At 40.1% G+C, this 24,045-nt stretch overlaps 1 protein-coding gene across 1 annotated transcript; it reads left to right on the top strand.

The window, feature by feature from the left end:
• The first annotated feature begins 366 nt into the window (after positions 1–366).
• On the top strand, positions 367–15,170 carry LOC122559191 (hyaluronidase-like). Its single transcript, XM_043708571.1, has 4 exons — positions 367–398; positions 5,890–6,870; positions 14,191–14,280; positions 14,566–15,170. The coding sequence occupies exons 2-4, from the start codon at positions 5,941–5,943 to the stop codon at positions 14,887–14,889; spliced, it is 1,344 nt and encodes a 447-aa protein (XP_043564506.1). The 5' UTR covers positions 367–398; positions 5,890–5,940; the 3' UTR covers positions 14,890–15,170.
• Positions 15,171–24,045: the final 8,875 nt, after the last annotated feature.

Below are 24,045 nucleotides of genomic sequence, written 5' to 3'. Positions count from 1 at the left end.
CATTGTCATACTCTTCCACTCTTCATGTAGTAAAACATCACAAGGCAATTTCATGGAACGGACAAATAAATCCACACCGTGGTAAAGAAAGAAATATAAAGGCAGATGACTAAAGGTTGTGTCAACGCATAGGTTTTAAGAATCAACATAAAGGAGGAGATCCATCAGCTCATGAAAACAGTTATCTCAAAGTAGAAGTGTGAGCCTGATGGTGTTAAATGGTGTAGAACAACAAAGCCACTCTGACGTCAACTGTCCTGCAAAATGAAGCAGACATTGGCTGCAAAGTGCCTTGAGACATCCTTAGGATGATATGAGATAATATATAAATGTAAATTTGTTCTTTCTTCCAGTCTTTCTACCAGGGAGACACAGAAGCACCAACGTAGGCAGTCTGAGTAAGTAGGCACATGTTGGCTGCATGTGAAACACTTTTAATGCTCAGTATTTTCACAAAATATAATGATGTTTTATTAAGTCTGGTGAAAAAGAGTTAGGTTTAATGAATCACAACTATTTCTTGAGTTCATAATGTAATCAGATTACTTATTAACAGTAAATAAAAGGCAAGTCATATGCTTGTCTGTAACAAGAATCAGCATTTGTTTTTAGTCAGAATACCATTAATGAAGGTGTAGTAACAGGCTGCAGATAACCAACACTCAAAGATGTAGGTCAGAAAATTAACCAATGCATTTTATTCTTTCCTGAGAATTGGTCTTTGGTGGGAATGCCAGTACTTGTTCTCTATCCCTAATTGTCCTTAATGATGGAGTGGCATGGTGGCTCAGTGGTTAACACTGCAGCCTCACAGCACCAGAGACCCGGGTTTGATTCCTGGCTCAGGCAACTGTCTGTGTGGAGTTTGCACATTCTCCCCGTGTCTGCATGGGTTTCCTCCAGATGCTCTGGTTTCCTCCCACAATCCAAAGATGTGCTGGTCAGGTGAGTTAGCCATGCTAAATTGCCCATAGTGTTAGGTGCATTAGTAAATGTAGGGTAGAGGAATGGGTCTGGGAGGGTTACTCTTCAGAGGATCAGTGTGGACTTGTTGGGCCGAAGGGCCTGTTTCCACACTGTAGGGAATCTAATCTAATCTAAATCTCACGGTGAACCATTTGGGATTTTGATCCAGCAACAGTGAAGGAGCAGCGACTATAGTTCCAAGTCTGAACGTGTTGTGGTTTCATGCATCGACTGCCCTTATCTTTATTGATGGTTGATGAGTTGGAAGCTACCTTCCAGAAGGCCTTCAATAATGGTTTGCACAATATATTCGTAATTAAAGCATTTTGAGTTTGGGGACAAGTTTTCTTCATTGTTCCATGAGATGAGCCTCACTGGCAATGCCAACATTTGTTGCAGATATCTAAATTGCCTTTGAGGAAAGGGTTGTGAGCTACATCTTGAATCTGTGCAGTTCAAGTGTGTAGGTATACCAACAGTAGGGGTATGGGAAGTTAGGAAGGGAGTTCTAGAATTTTGACTCACCAGGAATGAAGAAATGGCAATTTTGTTAAGATGGTAACTTGCAGGTGTATATCTACATGTGCTCAGTCGTATGTGCCCCTCCTGATGATCAGATTGTAGGTTTAGAAGGTGCATCGAAGGAGATTTGGTGGCTTCTACCAAGTATGTAGTGTAGAGTTCCCTCAGCTCTCACTGTATGTCAGTGGTAGAGGGAGTGAAATTTTAAATGGCCAGTAGTAGCAGAATTGATAACAAGCTGGGTTCAAGACAGAAAGTAGGAATAAAGGGTAACTATAGACAGTGGCAGAAGGAGAGAAGTGGAGTCCACAAAGATATGAAAGTCACATATTACTTGGGAAATAAGAATCTAAATGGGGTACAGTAGCAAAAATGGATATGGAAGTCCAAATACACAAATTACAAAAATATCAAGATCATAAACAACCAAACCAAACACTATTGTTTACTTCTAGAGGGATACAATTGAAAATTAGTGAAGTTATATTAATATATATCAAACCTTCTTTAGTATACACCTGCCATGTTACTATGTACAATTTTGATGTCCACAATATAAAGTGGTTGTTTTGGAAATGAGAAGATTACAAAAAAAACAATAGTTCCAAAGATTACAGAAATGCAATGTTATACCTATCAGGAAAGGATGTGCAGAATAAGTTTCTTTTTCCTTATAAGATGAAAGCTGAGGGGTAAACTTAAAGAAGTCTTTAAAATCATCAAAGCTTTTGAATGCATTGACACAAAGAGTACTTTTACTTATGAGGAAGTAAACTGAGTGCTGTCAATTTCTTGCTCTCAGCAAGAAGTCAAACATGGCATTCAAAGAGAAAGGACAGAAATCATTGGTGCATCATTATGGTGCCGTTAAAGAGACCAGCTGGCAGGAAATCATGTGTCAGCAAAACTTACAGTTGGAAGGGAGAATGTATTATTCACACAGCCATCAGTTGTACACATACTGTAAGCTATTTAACTTCTGAACTTGAGCTCCACTAGTTTTAACAAAGCTGTTCACTTTCAGTATACAGGATTTATTAATGTCAGAGGGATAAATACTGCAAATTACTAACAACAGAAAATTTTGCTGCAGCTAATTTTTAGCCCTGAAAGAGACATTTCCTACCTAATGTGTGTTCTCCTTTCAGGGAACAAAATGATCTGTCCTCTGTTAAACAAATGGTGTGGAGTAAATAATATTGCAGTGTGGCATGAGCTATAAGTTATTTTTATGCTATTGCTGTATAATATTTTGAACTTCCAGTAGACAATCGATGCAGTCCCTTGATTAGGGACTAAGCATCTTTGAATGAGAGACCTCCCCTTTGAGCTACCACACCTTTTAGGTTTCCCATGTGGTGAATTCCTGACCCTGAGTGAATACACTGGGTGAATAACAGAGGTTGTGGAATAAGGCCCTTAAGTGGGTATTCATTGTCAACTTAAGGTTCTCAACTAGTGGTTGGATGAGAATAGTGTCCACACTATAATGTGGATAACTGTGAAGTTATACACTTTTGTGTGAAAATGGGAAAGAGGATTATTATTTGAATGATGATATATTGGGAAATGTGGATGTGCAAAGGAACCTGGAGTCCTGTACACCAGTCAATCAAAGTAGGTTGGATGCAGCAAAGATTAGGATGGCAAATAGTTGGCCTGCATTGCAAGAGGATTTGAATTCAGAAGTTACTATATCTTATTGCAGTGGTAAGACAGTACCCGGAGTACTGTGTGCCGTTTTGGTCTTCCTACCTAAAAAAAAATACACACTCAGACAGTAGTAGGGGCATGGAATGCACTGCCTGCAACAGTAGTAGATTCACCAATGGTCCTTGGATAGACATATGAATGAAAATGGAATAGTGTAGATTAGATGGGCTTCAGATTGGTTTCACAGGTTGCGCAACATCAAGGGCCAAAGGGCCTACACTGCACTGTAATGTTCTATGTCCTATGTTCTGTGTACTACATCCCATAGAAGGAGTCTGTTCGAAGCTTGTAAGGCTGATACCAGTTACCTAGGCTGATGTATGATAGGACTGTCCAATGAGGAGAGATTGGTTATCTAGGCCTGTATTCACTGGAGGTTAGAAGGATGAGGCAAGATCTATTTGAAATGTATAAAATTCTAATAGAGCTGGACAACTCAATGCAAGGAGAAGAAATCTAGAGCCAGGGTCACAGCCTCAGAATATGTGGTAAGCCATTTAGGACTAAGATAAAGAAACATTTCTTCAATCAGAGGTTGGCCTACTCGTAAAATTTGCTAGAACTGAAGGCTGTGGAAGTCAAGTCACTAAGGAACATTCAAGAAAGATGTTGATGAATTTTTAGATATCAAAAACATCAGGTTTGAAGGAGAGAAAGTGGGCATATGACATTTAGATAGAAGTTCAGCCATGATCATATTGAATGACAAAGCAAGCCTGAAGGGCTGTATAATCTACTCCTGCTCTTAGTTTACATGTTTCTAAGCCTTCTAGCCAGTTGAAGCAGAGGCAGGAGGGTAGCTGGGTCCACATCTGACTAAATGTCGGTCCACCACCAAACCCACTATGGGGGAGGATATTTATTTCAATCCCAGGAGTAACAATCCTGTTCCAGTACAGCTACAACACTCGCATCTGACAACTATGTGTAAAATTGCCCAGGTATGTTCTGTACTCAAAAAGCAGAACCAATCCAACCCAGTCAATTACTGCCCCATCAGTAATCGTCAGCAAAATGACAGAAGAGGTCATCAGCAAGTGCTACCAAGTAACATTTGCTTGGCATTAACGTGCTCAATGATGCCCAATTTGGGTTGCGCCAGAACCACTCATTCCTGACCTCATTACATTCTGGTCCAAATATTGACAGAAAGCTAAATTCCAGAGGCAAAGTGAAAGTGACTACTCTTGATATCAAGGTCACATTAGATGAAATGTGGCATCAAGAACCTCTAGCAAAGCTAGAGTTAATAGAATCAAAACAAAGCTCATTAGCAGTTGGAGTCATACCTGGAAGGGAAAAGGTTGTGGTTGCTGGAGGTCAGTCATCTCAGATCTAGAGAATCTCTACAGGAGTTTCCGCAGGGTAGTGTCCTAGGCCCAAACATGTTGAGTTGCTTCATGAACCACCTTCCGTCCATTGTAAGGTCAGATGTAGGGATGCTTACCAATGACTGCATGGTGTTCAACACCATTTACAACTCCTCAGATACTGAAACAGTCCATGTCCAAGGGCAGCAAGACTTGACAATATCCAGTTTGGACTGACAATTGGCAAGAGTTGGAAAGTGTGGTGCTGGAAAAGAATCGACATTTCAAGTATGAGAAAGGAACTGAGAAAGAGCTCACGCTTGAAACATTGACTCTCCTGCTCCTCAGATGCTGCCTGACCGACTGTGCTTTTCCAGCACCATACTCTTTGACTCTGATCTCCAGCATCTGCTGTCCTCACTTTCTCCTCCTGACAGTTGGCAAGTAACATTCACGCCACATAAGTGCCAAGCAATGACTATCTCCAATAAGAAATAGTCTAAGCCTCACTCCTTGACATTCAATGCCATCATCATCACTGAATTCCATCACTATCAGCATTCTGGAGGTTATCATTATTCAGAAACTGAACTTGACTAGTCATTAAGTACTGTGGCTAAAAGAGCAGATCAGAGGCTAAGAATCATGCATCAAGTGACTCAACTCCTGACTTCCCAAAGCCTGTCCACTATCTACAAGTCACAAGTCAGGAATCTGATGGATGAGTGCAGCTCCAACAACAGAAAGCAGCCTGCTTGATTGACATCACATCCACAAACATTCAGTCCCTCCATCACCAACAATCATTAGTAGTAAGTACGATATACAAGATATATTGCAGAAATTCACCAACATGCCTTCCAAACCACCTTCCAACTCCATGACTACTCCAATCCAGAAGGTCAAGGGCAGCAGATACATGGGAAAACCAGCAACTGCAAGTTCCCCTTCAAGGTACTCACAATGCATACTTGGAACTATATCACTGTTTCTTAGTGTCACCAGGTCAAACTCCTGGGCCTCCCTCATGAACACCATTGAGCGTCTACTCACATCAAATGGGAGTGCAGTGGTTCAAGAAGATAGCTCACCCCACTACTTTCCCAGGGGCAACTAAGGAGATGCCTAAGGAGATGCAATAAATGCTGGCCCAGCCAGCGATGCCCACATCCTGTGCATGATTGATTTTACAAATCCTAGGTTAGGTTATATATAGCAACACAAATGCTGTTCAAATGAGATAATTTAGTACAGAATAGGGATCAAATCCTCAAACTATTGTAGATCTAATTATTATACATTGGATCTAGAGTGCTTAATTATTTGGTATAGAGTTTCTTTTGTTTCCAAGTGAATCTTTTTGGTTTGTATCTTACAGAACAATCTAATTGCGAAAACTTGACTATCTGCTGAGGAGAGAGGTCCAATCATGTTCTCAAGTCTCTCACTACTCACATGCACCTTATTTTATCTCCATATCTGTCTTCCCATTTGGACGAAGGAGTTTAAGCCAGTATCACCCTCGCCAATGATCCACAATAAGCCCTTTAGTGTGATTTGGAACACTCCTACTATGCGCTGCAAATCTAAATTTAATGTTGATTTGAAGCTGAATGCTTTTGATATTGTTGCAAATGAAAATGAGATCTTTATGGGGAAGAAGATGACCATATTTTACAAAATCAAACTGGGGCTTTATCCATTCTATACTGCTGAGGGCATTCCAGTGAATGGTGGCCTTGTCCAGAATGCCAGTTTGTGCAACCACCTCCAAATAGTAGGTGACAACATAACCAACATGATGGATCCTAACTTCCATGGTCTTGCAGTAATAGATTGGGAAGAGTGGCGACCACTTTGGGTCCGTAACTGGGGCAAAATGAATATCTACAAGAAAAATTCCAAAGAATTAGCAAGAAGCAAATACCCTCATTTAACTGAAAGTGAGATTCTCCAGATTGCCAAAAAGGAATATGAAGATGCTGCAAAGAATTTTATGAGGAAAACTCTAAAACTAGGACAGATTCTGAGACCAGAGGCTTGCTGGGGCTTTTATAAATTTCCGGACTGCTATAATTATGTTAAGAAGAAGACACAGACCAATTACTCAGGTCATTGCAATAAGGAAGATATCCCTAGAAATAACCAGCTAGCATGGCTCTGGAAAACATCACGATGTCTATATCCCAGTATTTACATTCCTAAGCCATTAAAATCCTCAAGTTATGTTCAAAGGTTTGTTCACTACAGGATTAAGGAGGCTCTCCGTGTTGCTGCCCTTGATCCAGTCAGAGATGCTCTGCCTGTTTTGGCTTACTCCAAGTATGCATATGTAAAATCACTTGACTTCTTGAGTGAGGTAAGCAAGATATTGTTCCAAAACTAAGTAAAATGGCATCCAACAAAATAATTTGCCATGCTAGTACCATGGATTGCGAGACAAATTTCAGTACTAGTTTCAGCTATTTTGTTTTCTATTTGGGCCTTTGTCATGTTGTTGTTGGGACCAAGCAGAGATATATCATCTAACTGAGAAAAACAGTGTCTACCTTGAATCTTTTTGCACCATAGACCAGCTAGCCATGTGTTATTATTATGCAGTCCTCTTTAGGGCTTGAGCTTGCTTCCATTCCCGTTCATTAGATTCTGAGATAACTGAGAAGTACAACCAGTTAGCTGTAGATTCTGCCACACGTGAGCAGGTGGTGTTTGAAGGGTTAGGTAGATGGATTGTTTGGAGGTTCATGCACTCCCTCCAATGCCTTAACTTCTCCTCTGCACGTTCCAGAATAAGTCTGCCAATGTGTTCAGTGACTTCCTAAAAAAGCCTGCTTTATTTTGGTTAGTCACAAGTCAGGGACTTCTATGGGCTGATAGGTAGCTTGATATCATTGTGGATATTTTGATGGCACTGTAAAGTGCTTCTGCTGTTCTCCTGAGAGTCTCATTCCATAACCAAATTCTGAGTAGTGTCATCGGCACACATTTGAATTACATGTTGGCTGGGCCAAGATTGATGGAGGTTTGCGTGAATATGACAGGCGGAAGAAATAAGATGGTTGAACAGATTTGGAAGGTAACAATCCATTTGTTCAAATTCATTATACATGCAGAATCCTGAATTGCAGATTGAAGTGGGAGGAGGGCAATGCTGGGCCAATAAAGGTACGTATGTGGACATTTGAAATATTGAAGAACCCACTGCTCATTGGTTCTATGGATGGAAACCATCGACAAATATGTTCTTGTGTCACCATATGTCTTTTTCACACTGTTATAGTTGGTACAATAACGTGTTGAAAAATGTGTTGCTGGAAAAGCGCAGCAGGTCAGGCAGCATTCAAGGAGCAGGAGAATCGACATTTCAGGCATAAGCCCTTCTTCAGGAAATCTGATGCCCGAAACGTCGATTCTCCTGCTCCTTGGATGCTGCCTGACCTGCTGCACTTTTCCAGCAACACATTTTTCAGCTCTGATCTCCAGCATCTGCAGTCCTCACTTTCTCCACAATAACATGTGTGTCATAGATCCAATATTCTTATAACTTTGGGAACAGGCTTCACTGTTCAACAGCTGAGGCTACTATAAGACCATAAGACCATAAGACGTAGGAGCGGAAGTAAGGCCATTAGGCCTATCGAGTCCACTCCGCCATTCAATCATGGCTGATGGGCATTTCAACTCCACTTCCCCGCATTCTCCCCGTTGCCCTTAATTCCTTGTGACATCAAGAATTTATCAATTTCTGCCTTGAAGACATTTAGCGTCCCAACCTCCACTGCACTCTGCAGCAATGAATTCCACAGGCCAACCACTCTCTGGCTGAAGAAATGTCTCCGCATTTCTGTTCTGAATTTACCCCCTCTAATTTTAAGACTGTGTCCACGCGTCCTAGTCTCCTCGCCTAACGGAAACAAATTCCTAGCTTCCACCCTCTCCAAGCCATGTATTATCTTGTAAGTTTCTATTAGATCTCCCCTTAATCTTCTAAACTCCAATGAATACAATCCCAGGATCCTCAGCTGTTCCTCATATGTTAGACCTACCATTCCAGGGATCATCCGTGTGAATCTCCGCTGGACACGCTCCAGTGCCAGTGTGCCCTTCCTGAGGTGTGGGCACAAAAATTGGACACAGCATTCCAAATGGGGCCTAATCAGAGCTTTATAAAGTCTCAGTAGCACAACGGTGCTTTTATATTCCAACCTTCTTGAGATAATTGACAACATTGCATTCGCTTTCTTAATCACGGACTCAACCTGCATGTTTACCTTTAGAGAATCCTCAAGTAGCACTCCCAGATCCCTCTGTACTTTGGCTTTATGAATTTTCTCACCGTTTAGAAAGTAGTCCATGCTTGTATTCTTTTTTCCAAAGTGCAAGACCTCGCATTTACTACATGAGCAGTGAGGAGCATTAGGACAGAGGCTGTTCAGAAAGAAGCCATCAAGGAACATCATCTTCGAAGATGGGTGCTTGGGCTGGCCAGAGTGTCCATTAACAGGTCCAGCCAAAGGACTATGGAGGGGAATCTTTGTACCTGTCTGCCCCTCTTTTGCAGTTACATCTGTGCTAGGGTGTCCAGGGGGTGGAAGAAGGCAGTGTTTACTGGCGCAATACAGGCCGTTAGAGACCATTGGGTGCTGCAGGGGATGGGGCATATCATCACCTGGACAGCATTATTTTGATTGGATAACTTTCCATTTTTCTTATACAAGTTTCTGTTAACTGTTATTTTGTATTTTTATTTTAAAACCCCACGAGAGACTGTTAGCCCAAATTTCTTAATTTAACATTTAAAAGAGTAGAAGATGGGTACTGGCCCATCCCTGCATCCTCAGAACTATGGCTAACTACCTTCAGATTTTGGACACAATGTCACAGCCAACTCAGGATATCCTGGGAAAAAGGTCACTGCAATATATGAGATCGTTCTGCCAAACCTGCAGTTGCCTGTGTGACAATACTATGGCTTGAAGAATATCTTGTCCTTTTTGATTTGAAGAGGGATCTTAAGACAGAGATATTGAACTGTCTATTTGAATGCGATAAAGTAAACAGTTCGTGAGACCAACAGGCTATATTTAGAGTTGGAACAATAGAAGCAGACTGAATGTGTGGGGTTACGCTATCACAGAACCAGGATTTTTAGTTTTAGTTTTTCAATAGTAATTGCTGGGGTTATGAAACTGGGTTTGGAAGCTGTAATACATCTTTTCCTACTACTCTGTCTCCCTCAGAGGTTTCTCTCCTGGACTGGAGAATTGCTCCAGACAATCTATTTTACTGAACTTGCCTTTGCCAAAGTTGTGTTAATGGGATGTTAGTATATTGGAATAGTGAATTAGTAGTAGTTAATGTGTCTATTATTTTGTTAAGCATTTCAATAGAGTTGCAATTAAGCCAATTTGTTCCTTTTCCTTTTATTGTGTCTGTATTTTAACTGTAGTGTAATAATAATGTATGTTTTGCTTAACATTTAAGTGGTTTGACCAATCACATTGCATCTGGAACATAACACCTTATACTTACCTTTAAAATAAGTAAATGCTAGGGTCTAGACTATCTTCTGAATATATTTTGAGGGAGTTTGGTCTGGTCCATGGGTTTGGTGGAAATCCTTTACCATTGCTTAAGATGACAACAGCACTCAATTTTGTTTTCTGAAGAAGATTTCCAGGCCTCAATGAGTGGCACATGTGACATATCTCAGCCTGCAACACCCAACTAGATAAAGGAGGTGACCCATACTGTCTTCCAGCATTAGGTTCTCTATCAATGAGGACACTATGGTAGCAAGGGCATTAGCCTTTGTGGACATTATTCATTTCCTGAGATTGAAAGGATCATCAAATTGACTTGTGACCTGTAGAGCTTCCTGGGAGCAGTCAGTGTCATTTATGAATTGTCAGCACTTTCACTCTTTAAACATCCAACTAATCCGTAAATCAAGCAGGTCTAACAGGCACTGTCATGGTATATGCATTTTATATAACTCTGTCAAGGGTGTGCTTAAAACAAGATAATTATAAAGCAGGTAAAGATGGTGTGAGATGATCCATAATAGAAGGGTACCAACAGCAAATGCCAAAAACTCAATAAATCAGATTTGGAATTCTTGCATCTCTCCTGGTTAGTGCAATACAAAACCACTTGTCAGAGTGTGTCTTTTTAATTCAGCAGTACTCATTCTGTAATATCAAGTGACTGAACAAATAAACTATATCAAGGTCTTCAGTCAATAGTGACTGTGCAATGGAACCTCCTTGTTCCTGTACATTTCTATCCCACCCTTAAGCATTGTTAAGTGGTGACGGGTTACATCAACACAAAGCATTCCCCATTTCCTACTTCCATCACCCTGATCAATCATGTGCCTCCAGATCCTAATAACATCCCTTTAAATCATGTTCATAAACATGTGGGAATTGGCAGAAAGAAAGACAGTGGCAGTGCCTTCCAATTCTGGTTCTGCTAGCAGGGTGATGTACCAATGCTAAAATATTGTCCTAGGTCTGTCTCTGTCATTTAGCTACCTTTCAAATCAAAACTGTCAACTCTTTTGCCCTTTCACCAAGATGCTCTATGTAGCATAGTACTAGAAAAGTATTTAAATATTTAAGTACATAGAACATAGAACACAAAACAATACAATGCAGAACAGGCCCTTCTGGCCTCAATGTTGCACCGACCTGTGAACTATTCTAAGCTCATTCCCCTACACTATCCCATTATCATCCATGTGCTTGATCAAGGATCGTTTAAATCTCCCTAATGTGGCCAAATTAACTACATTGGCAGGCAGGGCATTGCATGCCCTTACCACACTCTGAGTAAAGAACCTGTATCTGACATCTGTCTTAAATCTATCACCCCTCAATTTGTAGTTATGCCTCCCCACCCCGTACAAGCTGACATCATCATCCTCGGAGAATTCATTGTCGACCCTATCTAATCCTCTGATCATCTTGTAACCTAAACATTACACACAAAACCTAAAAGAGAGGAGAAGAAGTCAATCTTGTTGCAGTAATCAGCACTTTTGACAAAATAATTTAAATAGTAGTTTAACACTTCAGGAGACTTTCCACCAGAGTTATGCAGAAAAATTTGTTTCCAATTGTTCCTCCCCTCTACATTACTCTCTGCTACATCAAGTATATCATTCTGGAAGTAGCCACAAGTATACAGGTCAGCTGACAGTATATGTAGAGATACAGTGAAATCTTCCAGCCCTTCCACAAGTACTGACCTCAGGAGTCAAAACAATGTCCACAGATACCATGTTTGGTGTAATTCCTAATGTTCTGATAGGTAATCATTTGTGGCAAAAGCCAAACTAAAAGGTAAGGAAGGGGAAAGCATTTTAAAGGAATCATAAAGGGAGGGTTTTAGCAAGATGATAATTTGTCTGCCTTGTGGAGTTCACACCGAGTCATCTGCTCACTGTGGGAATATCAATCTAACCTGAACATGAGATGTGGTGAGACAAAAAAAGCAATTAACTTGAGGTTTCAAGCATTCTCCAACAGTGGCTGAAGATCACCTTTAGTAAGCATAAAGGTATTTCTCTCTTTGTTGGTTCATGTGTGCAGTTTTAAATGTGATGAAATGTGCCTTTAAGAGGGATTTGTTCTGTCCTGTTTCTCTTGAAAACCTAAACCTGGTGACGAGGTGTCTGCTGCATGGAAAACAGAGCAAGTTGCTTTGTGTTTTTACAAAAATTTTAATAAACAAGTATGTGTGGGTAGTGTTGGGCTCACTGTTATGGACCAGACCAGACCCCCCTCAAAATATATTAAGAAGGCAGCCGAGAATCTAAATTTTTCTTATTTTAAAAGTAAATGTGAAGTGTTGTGTTCCAGATGCATTTCAATTGGTCAACCTACCGGAAGCAAAACATATTATTCATCCACTATAGTTAAAACACAACAAAAGATTAAAAGAATTGGAACAACTTAGCAGTATTAGAAAACTTAACATAACAACTATTACTAATTAACTATTCCAATCTACTATATCCCAATTTATGGGATATTGTAACATCCCATAAATGCATAAAATCCCTTGGCAAAAAGCAGATTCAGCAAACAGATTGTCTCACATGCAACTCTGGTAGTCCAAGAGGTAAAGCATCCAGAGAAAACTCAGAAAGTCTGTGTAGCAGCCAGGAGAGATTCATTGTCTTCCAAACCTGCTCAGATCCCATCAACAATTGATGAAAGCTAAACTAAAAATCCCTAGTTCTGTGGAATTTCAGGCTGCTTCTATCGTTCTAACTTTATTTTTAACACACCTAAGGGCTTTGCACATTGTTTATCTTCTCATAGACTGCTCAGTGTCTGGCCTCAAAACTCTCTTCAAAAATCAAAGCAGAACAAAAGACACCTCTTAAAGCCACAGCATCGGTACACTCACACAGACCCAAGATTTTAATTTTTGTTTTCAGTTATAGAGTCATAGAAATGTATAGCATGGAAACAGACCCTTAGGTCCAACCTATCCATGCCGACCAGATATCCCAACCCAATCTAGTCCCACCTGCCAGCACCCAGCCCATATCCCTCCAAACCCTTCGTATTCATATGCCCATCCAAATGCCTTTTAAATGTTGCAATTGTACCAGCCTCCATCACTTTCTCTGGCAGCTCATTCCATACATGCACCACCCTCTGTGTGAAAAAGTTGCTCCTTAGGTCTCTTTTATATCTTTCCCCTCTCACCATAAACCTATGCCCTCTAGTTCTGGATGCCCCGACCCTAGGGAAACTGTACTCAATACTCTGGCCAATAAAGGAAAGCATACATAACGCCTTCTTCACTATCCTATCTACCTGCGACTCCACTTTCAAGGAGCTATGAGCCTGCACTCCAAGGTCTCTTTGTTCAGCAACACTCCCAGGACCTTATCATTAAGTGTATAAGTCCTGCTCAGATTTACTTTCCCAAAATGCAGCACATTACATTTAGTTGAATTAAACTCCATCTGCCACTTCACAGCCCATTGGCCCATCTGATCAAGATCCTGTTGTAATCTGAGGTAACCTTCTTCTCTGTTCACTACACCTCCAATTTTGGTGTCATCTGCAAACTTACTAACTGTACCTCTTATACTCACATCTAAATCATTTGTTGAAGCTGGGGTTTTGGAGTGAATTTGCTAGATACAATTGTCTCTCTTCTGCTGTGAAAACTCAAGTTCTCTTTCTCGTGCTAGATTAATTTCATCAGTGTTCCTTCTCCTGGACTGGAGTAGATTGCAACTGAGGGAAATCTGTTTCACTGAATTTGCCTTTAGAACAGATTTGTTTATGGGAAACTGCTATACTGGAACAGTTGATGAATATTAGTTGAGTAATATCTTATTTCATTAAGTATTATGATAGAGTTAAAGCTTTGTCAATTTTTTTTATTTGCATTTTAACTGTGGTGTAAGATTAAAGTGTGTTTTTGCTTAAAGACTAGTAGTTTGACCAATCGAATGCAGCACCTTATACTTGCATTTGAATAAGATAGAAGTTAGAGTCTAGGCTATCTCCTTGACATGTTTTAAGGGGGCTTGGTCTGGTCCATAACACAAGAGAAATATTTTGATGTTCCAATAAGTTGAAACGTGCCTCGATCCAGAGTACCTTCCATTTCCAATATGTAATTAATATCTTTTTTCATATTTTTCCAGATTGATTTGGTACACACCATTGGAGAGAGTGCAGCTATGGGAGCCTCTGGAGTGGTTCTGTGGGGAAATAATGACCTTTCACGTAGCAAAGTGAGCATTTAATACAAATATATGTGAACGTATTCAAATAAGGGCATGTAAAATGTGGCTGCATACTGGAGGTAATATTTGGTGATGACACAATCATATATCAGATATCAAATCAACCCAACATTTTGACATCTCTGTATGATAATCTATTGGAAGCTGTTCATTTGCAACATAAAGTTGTTCGTGCACCTAGATCCCCTGTTAAATTTACTATGTTTTCTTGAAAACGCTTTCGATTCAAATCTTAAACTCCCCTTGCAAGTATTTGTGCTTATCTTTTACTAGAGGCGATGTGAGGCGTTGAAGAATTACATTGACAAGGAACTTGGAATATACATCCTAAACACAACTACAGCTGCCATATTGTGCAGCAGGATTCTGTGCAATAACAATGGACGATGTGTGCGGAAAAACCCTGAGGCCAAAGTTTTCCTACTTCTTGATCCCAAAAGCTTTGACATTATTCCCTCTGTTACTTCCAGTGACTTTTCATTAAAAGCCCGAGGAGAATTCCATTCTGAAGCAGTGAAAAACATGAAAAAGCAATTCAAATGCCAATGCTACAAGGGAGGGATGGCACCTGACTGTGAGAATAAATCAAACTTTTAGATCTACATATCACCATTCTTATTTTCCTCCTTTTTCATTTTATATTTCAATGTAAAGTGGTGATTCACACTAGCAATCCTCAGGTATAGCAGCTAAATGGAAATTCTTCTTGTATGCAGCTAGAGTAGTTGTATCAGTCAGCTAATTGAACTGGTGAAATCTGTATATCATATCTATGTTTGTGCATCTTTCAGTGGGCAACCATAAAACAGTAAATGCAATGCAAGGCCATTGCAATGTTGGCACTTATTTTGAGACGACTTGAAAATAAAAGCAGGGACGTACTTCTGAGGTTCTATAAGGTTCTGGTCAGACCACATTTGGAGTATCATGTGCAGTTTTGGGCCCCATATCTCTAGAAGGACATACTGACCCTGGAGCGTGTTCACAAGAATGGTCCCAGGAATGAAAAGTTTAATATATGAGGAACATATGTGGACTCTGGGTCTATACCCAATGGAGTGTAGAAGGATGAGGAGGATTTAAATGAAACTTACAGAATACTGAAACCCGGACGGGGGAATGTTCAGAAAAGGTTTCCATTGGTAGGAGATACTAGGACCTGAGGGCAAATTCTTAGAGTAAAGGGCAGACCTTCTAGAACAGAGGTAAGGAGAAGCTCCTTCAGCCAGAGAGTGGTGAATGTATGGAATTCACTACCACAGAAGGCTGCGGAGGTCAGGTAAGACGGAGGTAGATGGACTCTTGATTGTCAAGGTGATCAAGGGTTACAGGGAGAAAGGGAGAGAATGGAATTGAGAAACCTGTAAGCCACCATTGAATAGTGGAACAGACTCTATGGGCTGAATGGCCTAATTTCTGTTCCTATGTCTTATGGTCTTATAGTAATAGGAACTAAAATTATGGTTTTGATGTTGATCCATGGGCATTGATGATGTGGAGGTGCCGGTGTTGGACTAGGGTGGACAAAGTCAGAAGTCATATGACACCAGGTTATCGTCCAACAGGTTCATTTAAAATCACAAGCTTTTGAAGTGCTAGTCCTTCATCAGGTGAAGTCATTGGGCATTGACCATCAGAGTGCGCTGGTTAGCCAACCTCGAGGGAACAGGAAAGAATTTAAATGGTAGCTTGCTAGAAAGTGTCCATGTCAACAAAACCAGCTGTGTACATTTCAGTTTTCATGATAATATGCGCACTGAAATTCATTAACTAAAAAAGCCTTGACAACAGTATGCTCCAAAATTGTGCCCCTGTAAAACAATGTTTGCTATTTGTTCGCAGCATATACTATAGAATTCAAATTGGTCATTTTGGATTTATTGCCTCTATGAGGCAGAGTTGCACCCACTCTAACTGGTCATGCTGATAACTGAGCAGCTAAGGTGATTGCAATAGGCTCCTAGTGCCAGGAAAACAGGCACTGATATCTGCGCCCAGTCAAATGTACAGTAAGAGTTTGTGAAGAAGCAACAGAATTATGGAGACTACTCCAAATTATTCCATTGTACAGCTTGTAACTTGGAGCCATATGAGACCAAGTTCAAGAGGAAGAACTTCAATATTTACTACCTTCCTCCTCACGTACAAGTTTCCACCCAATCAGCTAATAGGTGCACACTGAATAGAGAAAGTAATGAGATGAGAAATAATTAAGCACTTCTGTCGTACAATATATACATTGCAAATTTGCTAAATGTTTCACTAATATGCTGAAACCATACAATACATTGTGAAACGTGTCTTTAAATTCTCAGCATGTGAATATTGCTGGTAGATCCAGCATTCGTTTCCCATCTCTCCTTTCCTTTTGAGATGATGCTGATAAGCCACCAATATTCAATACAACAGAATAGATTGGCAGGCCATTTCAATGGTGATTTCAGAATCAACCACTGTGTCTGGAGTCACATGTAGACCAGACCAGGTAAGCAAAGTAGCTTATTTTTCCTAAAGGAGAATAATAAAGCAGATTAATTTTCACAACAATCTAAAGTTTTCACTATAATTGATATTTCCTTATTCTAATTTAAATTCTCCAGATAACGTGTGGAATTTGAACTTATACCAGGCCCTCAATTACTAAGCCAGTAATATAGACACTACGCTACCATACTCATACTCACTTTAGGAAAGATGTGGAAGCTTTGGAGAGGGTGCAGAGAAGATTTACCAGGATGTTGCCTGGAATGGAGAATAGGTCGTACGAGGATAGGTTGAGAGTGCTAGGCCTTTTCTCGTTGGAACGGCGAAGGATGAGGGGTGACTTGATAGAGGTTTATAAGATGATCAGAGGAATAAATAGAGTAGACAGTCAGAAAGTTTTTCCCCGGTGCAACAGAGGTGTTACAAGGGGACATAAATTTAAGGTGAAGGATGGAAGGTATAGGGGAGATGTCAGGGGTGGGTTCTATACCCAGAGAGTGGTGGGGGCATGGAATGCGCTGCCCGTGGGAGTGGTAGAGTCAGAATCATTGGTGACCTTTAAGCGGCAATTGGATAGGTACATGGATGGGTGCTTAAGCTAGGACAAATGTTCGGCACAACATCGTGGGCCGAAAGGCCTGTTCTGTGCTTTATTGTTCTATTACTGCATAACTTTTAACATAACAATGTTACTTAAGGGATTTCCTTTATTTTAAATCTTTAATATTTTCAATTGCTAGGACAAAGGTCATTTGTGATCAAGAGCTAATACATGTGATCAAAATGAAAAGACATTATTTTAATGGAGTTTATTATAATTCTTTGAAAGCAGCAATATTAGTACCAATTGTAAAAACAATAATTAAAAACTTGTATTCATGGTTTTTCATATGCAACAGCTTCTTGCAAATTTAGGAAGATCGGTTGTAAGCTACCTCTTCCACCATTTTTAAACTAATAAGTTTGATGTAGTCTCAATCTGCTCTACAGTCCTAATTCATATGGTTCAGTGTTAGTTGGCATTCAGTGCAACAGATACAACAGTGTTGTTGCACTCTGAGTTTGGACGTAAATCAAAGTCCAGTAAATGTGGAAGAAATCAGACCTTTTGATCACTCCATAATCCAACTTATATCAAAGAGCTTGATGCCATATATGAAAGAAAGTTATGGTAATACTGAAAGCTCTTGCTATGATCACCACAAAAAAAATCACTAAACATCCTCCAGAGTGCAACTTACTGAAACCATGTCAGGGCTGACTACCTCATCTTCGAAAGATGCCCAAACATATCTGGGTGTAAATTTGGTCTTGAGAGTCACTAAGTGGAAACATTTAGCACAAGTCATAGTGCACAAAATAATTTTTGAATCGATTACCTGATATACAATTTGTTCTATAGAGTGAACAATCTTTGCTTAATCTTTGATTTAAGGAAATTAAAGATGGTATCAAATTGGAAGACTTAGAATGAAACAAAAATGATTTGTAAGACAGAGGAAACTTTTGAAGGCCAACAAAAGGTGATCAAGAATAAAGGGAAGAAAGAAGCTTTGATTGTAAACTAGTAAGTAATATAAAACAGACAGTAAAACAATATTTATTTAAATATATACAAAGGAAGAAAAAGGCCAAAATGAGCATAAGACCTTTAGAGAATGAGTCTGGAGAAATAATTATGGAGAACCAGGAAATGGCAAAAGAGTTGAAGAAGGACTTTGCATCTATCTTCATGGTAAACAACACTAGCGGCTTTCCAAACATACTAAATAATCAAGCAGCAAAAGGAAATAAATACAATAACTATCACAAGAAAAAGTGCTAGGGAAACTAATGGGGCCAAAGGCTAACAAATCCCCCAGACCTAATGTGTTGCATCATAATACATTCAAAGAACTGGCTGCAAAGATATTGGATATACTGGTAGTACTATAGCCTTGAGACTAAACAACAACCTCACCCTGTGCTTGGGGATCTTGCAGAGCTCTGAATTCAATATCAAATGTAACAATTTTAGAGCGTGAACACCTCCTTCCACATACATTATTCACCCCCACACCCCAGGTCCTGTCATGATATGGGTTACATTTAGCTCATCCAGCCCATTTTCATTTATCTATAATCCCTATTATCACCTCTTCTCCTCTTCTCCAGTTTACTGCCATTAATCCCTTTGTCTACCCACATTTCTATCTCTCTGGGCTCCCTCTGCACCACTTCCCTCCCAGCCCACCTGCTCTCCCCTCCCCCACACATATTCACATCCACACCCCCAACCCCCATCATCAGCATAAATACCTTCTTTTCCTAGGTACTTTCTGTTTTGAAGAAGCATCACTGGACTTGAAATATTTAGGGCGATTCTCTCTCCACAGATGCTGCTAGACCTGCTGAGTTTCTCCAGCAATTTCTGTTTTTGCATAAGTGGAATCTGTACTCATTCATGTTAAAAAAAAAAGGTGATCTTATTGAAACATGTAAGATTCTTAGGAACTTGACATGATAGATGTGGAAAGGTTTTTTTTCACCTTGTGACAGAATCTAGAACCAGAGGGCATAATCCAGAAGAAGAGTAAACCATTTAAGACAGAGACGTTGGGGATTTTTTTCATTCGGAACTTAGTGAATCTATAGAATCCTTTACCATAGCTGTCAACGCGCTGTCATTATCATATTCAAGGCTGAGCTAAACACATATTGTTTATCAGTAAGAAAATTGAGGTTTATGGGGAAGAAGCATGGAGGTAGAGCTCAGGATCATCAGAGCAGCCATAATGAAATTGAATGACAGAATAAATTCAATGGGCTGAGTGGCCTACTTCTTCTCCTACATCTTATAATCTTTCTAACTTTATCTTCCAGTATTCTTTTGATCAGATATTTGCTATGTACTATAATTACATCTGTGTGACTGCTATTCTTTGATGCATTAATGCTGCATTCCCTGGAACTGAGTTGCTGGTTTCACTTTGCTAAAATTAATCCAGATGCTTTTCTGCATGAATGAAAAGTTATTGAGTGTGCCATCTTAAAGCATGTTGCATTATAATGTGAAGATGTCAATTATAATAGTTCTGTCAAATGCACCTTAGACAGTCATGTTCTGTTGGATGTTACAAACAAATAAAGGTTTTCATCATAAGCTTTTTCATTCTCCCAGACTCAAGAGAAAAGGAATGAACTGATAGGTTATAAATGCAGTACAGATACGATAAAGGCTGGACAGGAATGTTTATGAATAAGTAGACAACTTTAAATTAATTCATTGAATAATAATCTCAGATGGATGATTATGGACAAAATTCTAGAGCTTCCAAGCATAAAGTCCACAGATTCTACCCAAAGGGGTAATATAATTCACAGCTGTGCGTTGTAGACTGCTGCTTAAATGCTTTAATCTCCTAATTCTTGTTAATGCTAAATAAAGTAATGAGTGTTACCAATCTAGTGGTAGTAATTGAATAGAGACCCCAAGAGCTTACAAAAGGAAATCCAAATTCCAAAGAGCTTAAATGATTGTCGTGTTTATGCATTTAAGAATATGGAAAATCTTTATGATCAGCATAAGAAAACCTGGTGGAATCTATCATTTAAGATGAAGCAATATCTTCCTATGCAATGACAACATTGAATTTGTAATCTATCGTGTTTGTGTATTTGTCAATAAAAATTTTAAATGGATAATCAAAGTTGTACATGTCTATTGGAAGTGTAATGCACGTATAAAGGCAAGCTTGCCAGCGGATCTGACGTGCAAGTTTTCAGAAATACAGTGTTGGGAATGGTGGGGCGGTGGGGGATGGGGCACGGTGGAGTAGTATTTAATGTAATTATTGCAAAGAACTTTATTGCAGAATACAAAGAACAAAGGATAGTATAAGAGAGGAACAGGTCCTTTGGCCTACCAAAACTGCACTGACGCACGATGCCTTTCTAAACTAAAAACCTTTTGCCTCTATGCTCTACATATCCCTCTATTCCCTCCCTATTCATAAATCTGTCAAAATGCCTCTTATATGTTGCAATGGTATCTGCTCCAACACCTCCTCTGGCAGTACATTCAGGCATTTATCATGCTCTGTGTAAAAAATGTAACTTTCATATCTCCTTTAACTTATCCCTTTTATTTTATCCCTAGTAATTGACATTTTTACCTTGGGAAAAGAACCATCTACCCATTCTATTCACGCCTTTCATAATTTTGTAAACTCTTTGTAATCCTTCAATGTTCAAGGGAAAAGAAAACAAATGTGTCCAATCTCTCCTCAAAGCTAATATCTTCCAAATCAGGCAACATTATGGTAAACTGTTTCTGTACCCTCTCCATATCCTTCTGGAAGTATGTCAACCAGAATAGTACACAGTATTTCAAATGTGGCCTAACTAAACTTTAATATAGCTGTAACATGACTCGCCAATTTTTATCAAGATTAGAGTAGTGCTGGAAAAAAGCCCTTTATCAGGAAGCCTTCCAGATGAAGGGCTTTTGCCCGAAACGTCAATTTTCCTGCTCCTCGGATGCTGTCTGGCCTGCTATGCTTTTCCAGCACTACTCTAATCTTGACTCTAATCTCCAGCATCTGCAGTACCCATTTTCGCCCTGCCAATTTTTATATACTGTGCCCCCTCCAATAATGGCATGCATGCCATGTGCTTGACCATCTTATCCACTTGTGTTGCCACATTCAGGGAACTGTGGACCTGTACACCTAGATCTCTCTGTGTGTTGATGCTAGGAAGAATCCTGCCATTAATTGTATATTTTTCTCCCGTATTAGGACTCCCAAAACATATCACTCACATTTCTCCAGATGAAGCTCCACCTGCTCATTCTCCACCCAAGTCTCCAGCCTCTCTATATCCTGCTGTATCCTCTTACAATCATCCTGTCACAAAGATGGTCCTTTTTCTAAAAGCTGGTCCTTCTTAAGGATACTGTGTCCTTGTTTTCTTTCAGAGGGGTTGTAAAACAGTCCAGGCTCCAAAATAACTGGTTTGGTACAGAGATGAAAGGGTTTACTGAGAGGCCTTTTTGTTTATACGTAAACGGATGAGACTTTAGGCCAAAGCTTTTATGTTTTAGAAATGACCTATATAATGAAAGGGGAGTGATCAGCCCCAAACGCTGAGGTCTTGTTTGAGTCAGTGCAGTAGGAGCACAGGCTGGTGAACTTTCTCTCCTTCTTCCCTTCTAACTTCGACCTGTAAGCCTCTGTTTCAATTTTACCCTATGTGTAAGGGGTTTGTTCATTGGGACTGTTGTGCATATTCGGAACACAATAATTAAGTCTAGTTTGAATAGACTGAGTTCTGTCGGCATTCTTTATTCTGTTTGTTGTGTTTCATTCCGTAATTTTGTGAATAAATTTTTGTCTGTTTTAAAGCTTGTTAGTCAACCTAGATCACTTACTCCGGGTAATTTTCACTGTACACTTACTGAAACAAATAACAAAGTTACGGTCTGGGCTGCCTGTTTGAGTGGTCTGAGTTTTGAGTTGTCTGGCCGAGTCCATAACAGTCCTCACTATCCACAACTCTCCCAATCTTTGTGTCATCTGCAAACTTACAAATCAGGCCATCTACATTCTCTTCCAAATAAGCTTTCCATATTACAAACAACAGGAGCACCACTGGTTACAGATCTCCAATCTGAAAAACACCGTTCCACCCCTACTCTTTGTTTTCTATCACGAAGCCACTTCTGTATCCAATGGGCGGCACGGTGGCATAGTGGTTAGCACTGCTGCCTCACAGCGCCAGAGACCTGGGTTCAATTCCCGCCTCAGGCGACTGACTGTGTGGAGTTTGCACGTTCTCCCCGTGTCTGCGTGGGTTTCCTCCGGGTCCTCTGGTTTCCTTCCACAGTCCAAAGATGTGCAGGTCAGGTGAATTGGCCATGCTAAATTGCCCGTAGTGTTAGGTAAGGGATAAATGTAGGTGTATGGGTGGGTTGCGCTTCGGCGGGTTGGTGTGGACCTGTGTGCCAGTTTCCACACTGTAATATAATCTAATCTTATCAGTTCACTGTAGATCCCATGTGACTTCACCTTTTGTATCAGCCTGCCATAAGTGACCTTGTCAAAGGCCTTGCAAAAGTTCATGCAGACAACATCCACTGAACTATCCAGACCTTTGTCACTTCCTCAAAAAAATTCAAGAATTAATTCTTATGATGGTTTTTGTGGTGTTTTGAGGTGTTAAAGTCTGGTGCCCATCAAACATGAGTCACACTGTGATGAGGTCATGGCTGTTTGGTTTGGAATTGTAAGTATTTGGGATAAACTTTGAATCGCAGAAGAGAAAGAGAGAGAGAGAGAGAGAACCTGCACAGTTACCGCCTTTGCTGTTTGAATTCATGTATCGCTGGACATCGGAGTGCATCTGGGAAAATTAACAAACATTGAAATTCACATTTAATCTTGGAGGAACTGTTGGGCGAAGTTCACAGCACAGGATCAGATAAGTTAATTGTTGTTTTAAGTCTGTCCAAGAGAAAGGCTGTATTAGTGAGTACAGTGGGTTCTTTCTTAATTATATATTTTTGGAGATAAGTCTCTTGATTAAACTTAAAATATAAGCCATAGCTATTAACTTAACCTGGGGCAGTGTTTGTAGAGGAATAAGATGGTGTTATTTTCTGGGTCTGTAGATTGTGAAGGAGCAAAAATGGCCAGTGATATGTACTTCTTGTCAGATGTGGGAGTTTAAAGAGAGTTTAAGGGTTACTGTGGATTATATCTGCCATAAATGCTGTTGGATGCGAATCTGATCAGATCGAGTGGATCAGTTAGAGAGACAGATAGAAGCGATGAGGAATTTGCAACAGCAACAGTATGTGATGGATGGCAGTTATAGGAAGGGGGGAAAGGCTCAGATACAGTCACATAGATGGGTTAACTCCAGGAAGCGTAAGAGAGATAGGAAGCCAGTGCAGGAGCTTTTTGAGAATATACCCATTTCAAACAGGTATGCTGTTTTGGAAAATGTAGGGGGTGATGGATTCTCAAGGGAACGTGGCACAAACAGCCAAGTTTCTGGTATTGAGACTGGCTCTAATGCAACGAGGGGTACGTCAGCTTCTAAGAGATCAATTGTGTTAGGGGATTCTGTAGTCCGAGGTACAGACAGACGTTTCTGTGGCCAGCAGAGAAAAAGCAGAATGGTGTGTTGTTTCTCTGGTGCCAGGATCAAGGATGTCTCAGAGAGGGTGCAGAATGTTCTCATGGAGGAGAGGGGCCAGCAGGAGGTCATTGTCCACATTGGAACCAA

This window comes from Chiloscyllium plagiosum, chromosome 18, assembly GCF_004010195.1.
Source record: "Chiloscyllium plagiosum isolate BGI_BamShark_2017 chromosome 18, ASM401019v2, whole genome shotgun sequence".
Taxonomy (NCBI): Eukaryota; Metazoa; Chordata; class Chondrichthyes; order Orectolobiformes; family Hemiscylliidae; genus Chiloscyllium; species Chiloscyllium plagiosum.
Note: the sequence above shows the minus strand (reverse complement) of the source record. Positions and strands in the feature narration are given on the sequence as shown.

Bases quoted from the DNA above. Each gene is read 5' to 3' on its own strand.
- LOC122559191 (XM_043708571.1), top strand. From the start codon at position 5,941: ATGTTCTCAAGTCTCTCACTACTCACATGCACCTTATTTTATCTCCAT. The intron at 6,871-14,190 runs GTAAGCAAGATA...ATATTTTTCCAG, and splicing joins CACTTGACTTCTTGAGTGAG to ATTGATTTGGTACACACCAT. The intron at 14,281-14,565 runs GTGAGCATTTAA...ATCTTTTACTAG, and splicing joins ATGACCTTTCACGTAGCAAA to AGGCGATGTGAGGCGTTGAA.